The 6,341-nt window shown below is 54.6% G+C and overlaps 1 protein-coding gene across 2 annotated transcripts; it reads left to right on the top strand.

Annotated features, from left to right (window-relative positions):
• Positions 1-2,936: 2,936 nt before the first annotated feature.
• MID1IP1 (MID1 interacting protein 1) lies at positions 2,937-5,869 on the top strand. Of its 2 annotated transcripts, none has more exons than XM_065070268.1 (2): positions 2,937-3,080; positions 3,998-5,869. In XM_065070268.1, the coding sequence occupies exon 2, from the start codon at positions 4,132-4,134 to the stop codon at positions 4,624-4,626; it is 495 nt and encodes a 164-aa protein (XP_064926340.1). In that variant the 5' UTR covers positions 2,937-3,080; positions 3,998-4,131; the 3' UTR covers positions 4,627-5,869. The 2 variants fall into 2 exon arrangements, with proteins under 2 accessions (XP_064926340.1, XP_064926329.1); XM_065070257.1 differs by lacking the exon at positions 2,937-3,080 and adding an exon at positions 3,167-3,581.
• The last annotated feature ends 472 nt before the right edge of the window (positions 5,870-6,341 follow it).

The following is a 6,341-nucleotide window of genomic DNA, read 5'->3' as shown; positions in this document are numbered from 1 at the left end:
CAAGGCTGGCCCAAATGGTGTTCCCAGGCTGCAGAACACAACACTAAATATTTGCACATATTTATCACTTTTCGCCCACACAAGATCTCATCTTATTTTGCAAACACTGTGCAGCAGAACAACTTCCCAACCACCCAAGTGTAGCCATTGCTGGTCTGCAACATGCTGGTGGCACCTATTTCATGCCAGCATGCGTCCTGGGAAAACTGTTAACAAAGACAATTTGTTATCCTGTTGCAAATGAAAAGAGAATTTAGATAGGCCTTGCAAATGGTATGAAAACCCACGTGAGTTGGCAGAATCATCTGTCTTTTCTTGAATAACAGAACAGCTGCTAATGTGGCCTGAGCAGACAGGACACTAGCAGCATTGTTCCTATCACCAGCTTTTGTGGCACTAACCTTAGTGCTGCCGTGGCTAAATACTGACATACAGAAAAGTTAACTAGTTAATACTAGTAATAACTCAGTAACGGTAATAGCTAAATAGTAATAACGATAGTTTATCTCTGTTCTTCAGGACTTGAACACAGAAAGAAGGCCCTCATCCAGAAACACCACCCACTCTCATTATCTTCAGGGAAAATTTAAGGGTTCTATCTAACACAGTAATTTAGATGTGACTTGTTCTTTCTGGAAGAGCCATCTAGAGCTTTTTATTCAAGCTGAAAGGTGTTTTCACCCCCACATTGCTGTGCTTGTATGCCAGGAGTCCCCCATGCAGTTGAGGTGCAGGATAAAGAATCCTGTTGCTTGTGGTTGATTTGGTTTCCTTACCCAGGACCTGTGCTGGGCAAAGGTAAGAGTTTACACCTTCCCGGACAGCCTGAGAGCGAACATGCAAGCTTCCTCATTGCTCAGGACATAAGATAAAGGGTTTCCAGCTGATTCCATTTCCAGGCACTGCATGGCCATGATAATTGGATCATTCTGAAGAGGAGATAGTTTGAACAAATGCTACTTGCATATAAAAGTTTGTGCCGCAAATGGGATCATCTTTTCTTAACGGGAGGGGGAAAAGTGCTGTTTCTTCTTCTCTTGTGTGCACAGTCATTGCAATTACGTACCACTGGAGTTAGAAATATATGCTCCTTTATCTTGTTCTAGCCGAAGAGCAATCAAACCTACTCAGGCTTGTGTTAATTATATACATTATAAATGCAGAGACATTTACACTGCATATCAAAATCGATCAGAACATAAGGAAGTTAAAAAAAAAGCCGATTTCCTTATGTTGTGAAGTTCGACTTGAGTACGATCTACCTCAGCTTAATGGGTTAGACACACGCCAGCAAGGGCTACCACACTGTATTAGCACTATGCTAAAACGAGGTAACATTTACACTCAAAGGTTGAAGCAGACCATGTTGCTACACATTTGGGAAACAAAGACGACAGGTGGGGTTGAAAATTATTTTATGCTCAGGTCATAATTTGTATAGTATATCTCATTGAAGACACAGCGCTTCCTCATCTGCTGCTTTTGCTATGACTGCACGCTTCCCGTTTACAGGTTCAAGCTGGGTCACTTCTGTCAACTTTTGCTCCTCCCCAGCCAGTTACGTACTAAACATGGGTGAAGTTTGCAGTTTATTTTTTTTAATTTTAATTTGGCCAGGAAAGCTGGACAATAAACCAATTATCCTTGTTCCTAAAGATTACTATTTCCGATTTATTGAACGTTCAGCGCACATTGTATTTCAATTAAAGGCAGCAAAACTGTTAATAGCGTATTAATGACATACTGTGTCTATATAAAGACGCAAATATATGCTGCAGCCAAGTTTCTGGTGCAGTGAGATTATTTTTTTTTCCCCGTTGTGAATCATCTGCGAACAGGTCATAATTTCATACCAGCCCTTATCTTTCCCTTCTCCTTAACCACAAATATTTGCAGCGCCTGTGCTGCTCATTAAGGGCACCCGACTGCGCATCTTGGGCACCCGTCGGTTTGTCACCCGGTGCCCCGGGAATCGCCCTTGTCCTTCGGGCTGGCGCCTGCGGGAGCCTGAAGCGGCCGGGCGTCCGAGAGGCGTCGGGGAACACACATGCACCCGGCCGAGCCGCTGCTGCAGGCAGGCGCTGGCGGGGCGCGGCGGAGCGGAGCGCGGTGTACGCGGTGGGGCAGCTGCGCCGGCCCGTTCGTCGGGCTTCTCGTCTGCGCCCAGCCCGTGTCGGTAAGGCCGAGCTCTGGGACGCCCCTGCGCAGCCGCTCCCCCTGCAGCTCCCCGCGCCTCTCGGGCCGCTCGCTGGCTCTCCCCGGCGCCGCGCAGGCCCCGGCGGGGGGTGAGGGGCGGCAGCGGCGCCGTCGCCGCCTCTGGCTGTTGGTTAATCCGTTGCCACGGCAACACACTCAACACCCCCCCCGCTTCCCACGCGCAGCGCCCCCCCGCAACGCCGCCTTCCCCCACGTGACACACGGCGGCTCCTCCAGCCACCTCGCCTGTTACCAGGGCCGCGCGAGCCGGCGGAGGGGGCTGCATGGGAGGGGGTTGTTGTTTCCCATTGGCTGCTGCCGAGGCTCGCTCATTGGCAGCGGGCCGCGGAGCCGGGGCTGCTGGGCGGCCCGTCGATTGGCTGTGCCCGGAGGTGAGGCTGTGGGGTGATGCTGGCCGAGCCGCGGCCGCGGCCGCTGCCAGGCGGCCCTGCGCAGCCTTGGCCCACACACAAAGAGCCGCCTGGGAAGGAACGCGCCCGCTCCCCCTCCTTCCCCCCGCGCCCTCGGGCTGGCACGGCCAGGCGATGCGAGGCGAGGGCGGGCAGCGGGGGCCACAGCTCCCCCGCGGGCAGCTGGGAGGCGGCCACGCGAGCCTGGCGCGGCGCCCTCGCCGCCGGCCCGCTCTAACTGCCGCTGGTGCACGCGGAGCGGCGGGGGGAGGCGCGGCCGTCACGCTCGCCGCGCGCCCGGCAGCCAATGGGCGGCCGGGGCGAACGCGGACAGCACGCGGGGCCCGCGTGTCCCTGCCGCCTGCCCTGTCAATCAAACTCCCCCGCCCGGCACAGCGAAGCCGCGCCTCCCGTTCCCCCCGCCCGGCGGGGATCGGCCGGCACCGGCAGCCTCGGGGCCCTTGCCCTGGCACTGTGAGTGGGGTGGGCGGCGGTGTTGCAGCGCGTCTCGATCGTGGCGCTGTGCCCCCCGGCTGCCGTCTCTCGCCCAGGGCGGCGGCTAGGACGTTAACGGCGCTCGGGAGGGCTGGGTGGCTCTGCAGCCGCCGGTCCCTTCTCTCAGGGGAACGGGCGGGTGGGAGTGCGGCTTCTCCGGGGACCCAGCCCTGCCATTTCCACCCCGAACGCCAACTCCGCGCCGCCGGCTCCCACGCGGGCAACAGGATGCCCGCGAGGCGCTTTGGGCCACCGGCCCGGCCGGTTCCGGCACCCTCCGCGCCTCGGTGCCCTCCCCCGGTGCGCGGCGAGAGGCGGAGCCGGCGCGACCGCCGCCTTTATCTGGCGTGCCGGCGCGGGGGGTGGCACTGGGAAACACCTTGCTTTAAGATACGCGCTATAAATACGGCGCCGGGGATGGGAGCGCAGCCACGGGCGGCGGCAGGCTGAGGGCGCGGCGCTGAGCGGCTCTAGACCACGGTGGGTGCATCTTTCCCCCCGGCAGCTCGGTGCCGCGGCTGGGGACCGCTTTCATTTCATTTTATTTTACCGGCGTGGTGTGGGGCTGCCTTCCCCTCGGACACACTTCCTCAGCCCCACAGCACGCGTGGCTCCCGGGAGGAGCGGCGGGATTTTTTTTGTGTGTGTGTTTGCAGGGAGGGGAGCGCCAGCAGCAAGCCCGGGTGGCCGCTGAGGGGGGATGGGGCGGAAGGGCGAAGAAAAGGGATGGGGAGGGGAAGCCTAAAAAAGGAGATGGGGCCGAGGATAAAGGCGGTGGTGGGAGAGGAGGAGAGGGCGCCGGCGGGAGGGGACGGAGCGGGAAGGCGGGCCGGGGGGAGGGAAGGAGGAAGAGAGAGCAGCCTCTAACCCCGGCATCTGCGGCCGCCTCCCTGCAGGACTCTCTGGCGAGCAGCCGCTGAGCCCAGCCCGGGGTGGAGGGCGCCCGGTGCCGCTAGCCAGGAGGAGGTCGCCGCCGGAGGAGCCCCGCATTCCGAGCCGCCTCGCTGAACCCGCCTTCCCGGCCGCCGGCATGATGCAGATCTGCGACTCGTACAGCCAGAAGTACTCCCTCTTCAACGCCATGAACCGCTTCATCGGCGCCGTCAACAACATGGACCAGACGGTGATGGTGCCCAGCCTGCTGCGCGACGTGCCGCTGCTGCTGGAGGAGCTGGACGCGGCGGGCACCGTCTGCTCGCAGCCGGACGCCGCCCTGCCGCCCGGCGACCCCGGCGCCTTCTTCTCCCGCAGGGACATGTACAGCCATTACATGCTGCTCAAATCCATCCGCAACGACATCGAGTGGGGCGTGGTGCAGCCGCCGGCGGGCGAGGAGGCGGCCCGCAAAAAGGACAAGCTGGGCGGCGGTGCCGCCGAGGAGGTCGAGGGAGAGGAGGACCTGGAGAAGCAGTTCCATTACCACCTCAGCGGACTCCACTCGGTCCTCTCCAAGCTCACCCGCAAGGCCAACGTCCTGACCAACAGATACAAGCAGGAGATCGGCTTCAGCAGCTGGGGGCAGTGAGCGCCGAGGGGAGAGCGGGGGAAGGGGGAGCCCGGCCCGGCGGGAGCGGCGCGTCCCCGCCCGGCGCTGCTGCCGCGGCGGCGCTGGAGGGCAGCGCCCCGGGACTGGGGCTCCCCTGCGTGCTCCCAGGACTGCAGCCGCTTTTCTACCAACGCGCAAGCCAGAGAGAGATGTAAATTAATCAATACTAGTTTATTAATTATTTTTTCCCACCTTTTTTTTTTTTTTTTTTTTTTTAAACTACAGTCTGGGGCGAGCGGTTGCTGTGCCTCCCCGGGTGGGGAGACAGGACGTGTACATGTACGAGGTGATGGCGTAGGTGGCAGATAGGAGGCTCAACACAAGCCGGTGAACGTAACAAAACTGGTATAAAATTGCTTCTGTTACCCGGGAGGGAACTCAGTGGGCTAAGGAGCATCCCTCTGTTATGGGATAGATGGCAAGTCCCACGGTTGTACATGTGCTGGAGTCTATTTAAAACTTTTTTTACTCAGATGTAGAGTATATTCTAAAATAAATGCAAATGTATTAACTAAAAGTGACTTAAACGTTTTGGTATGATTCATGTTTCTTAAATGATATTTTTAACATCTGGAATTCTTCTACTAAGTTATTTCCAGAGCTGCCTTACTAGACACACAAATCTCTGCATATGCAAGAGATTTTTTTTTTTTTCCAAAGGGAGCAATTAGGTGGTGATGATAACTTGGCATATCTAAAATGAATAAGTGACCCTATTAGCTGCACCGTACATGGCCTCAGTTTTGGTAAACTGTTCCCAGCTGGTCAGTCCAGTTGCCCTGTTTGAATGCTGCCATGAAGGTCAGTGCCTCTTTCAACAAAATCAGAGAAGATCGAGTCATCGTTACTTTGTAGGCAGCGATTCATGGATGTTGGAGCAAAGCCTAGGAATGACTCTTGCTTTTTTTGGGAAGTATCTTAATGTGCTGTGGGGAGCTCTTTTCTCTCCTTCTGAATAGGTCTGGGATACTTGCCTCCTGTATCTCCTACATTAGCTTCTTTCCTCTGTAACCCTTCTTGAACACCAGGAATTAATTGGTTTTCTGTTATCCAAATTGTATTGATTTCTTTCTCTTTGCAATTTTTTTCATTTGCTGAAGTAATGTGCCTCGGAATTGAGTGTCTATATTGTGTTCTAATATTAAAAGTGTACTTATTGATTACAATACATGTGCATATCACAGAGGATAACCATTTAATAAATATGTACATCCTTCCATAATGTATGAAGTTTTGTTCTCAGGCTCTGAGATGACAAGTTTGTAGACATCATCTTATAGTGAAACTTAAGTTTATATTACTGCCATCAAATTTCAGGCTTGCTTGTTTTGTTTCCTCCCCGCCCTTTTATTTTTTTTTTTCCTATATAGAAGATTTTTTTTTTCTCTGAGCTTTAAGGGTTATTTTGCTTAAATTCAGATATTCCCTTGCAATTTGTTTTTCAGCTGAACTGTTGAAACACTGTAGTAAAGCATGAGCACTGCAGACATGTCAGTTGGCAGATGTTTGTATAGTTAAAACAATCATCCTACATGTATGTTTAAAAATACACATTTCAGAGGGTTTTTTCCTTCTAGGGTAAAGAAGAACTTTGTAAGGCAAGATGATTTTTTAACTTGGCAATGCTTAGTCTTTTCCTCTTCCCCTCCCCCCTTGGGAAGGTGCCAGGAAAAAAAAAATCAGGAATAAGGAGA

Source organism: Columba livia, chromosome 1 (genome assembly GCF_036013475.1).
Source record: "Columba livia isolate bColLiv1 breed racing homer chromosome 1, bColLiv1.pat.W.v2, whole genome shotgun sequence".
Lineage (NCBI taxonomy): Eukaryota > Metazoa > Chordata > Aves > Columbiformes > Columbidae > Columba > Columba livia.
This window is presented reverse-complemented; position numbering and strand designations above follow the sequence as displayed.

Excerpts from the sequence above, each read along its gene's own strand:
- MID1IP1 (XM_065070268.1), top strand. The coding sequence starts at position 4,132 with ATGATGCAGATCTGCGACTCGTACAGCCAGAAGTACTCCCTCTTCAAC.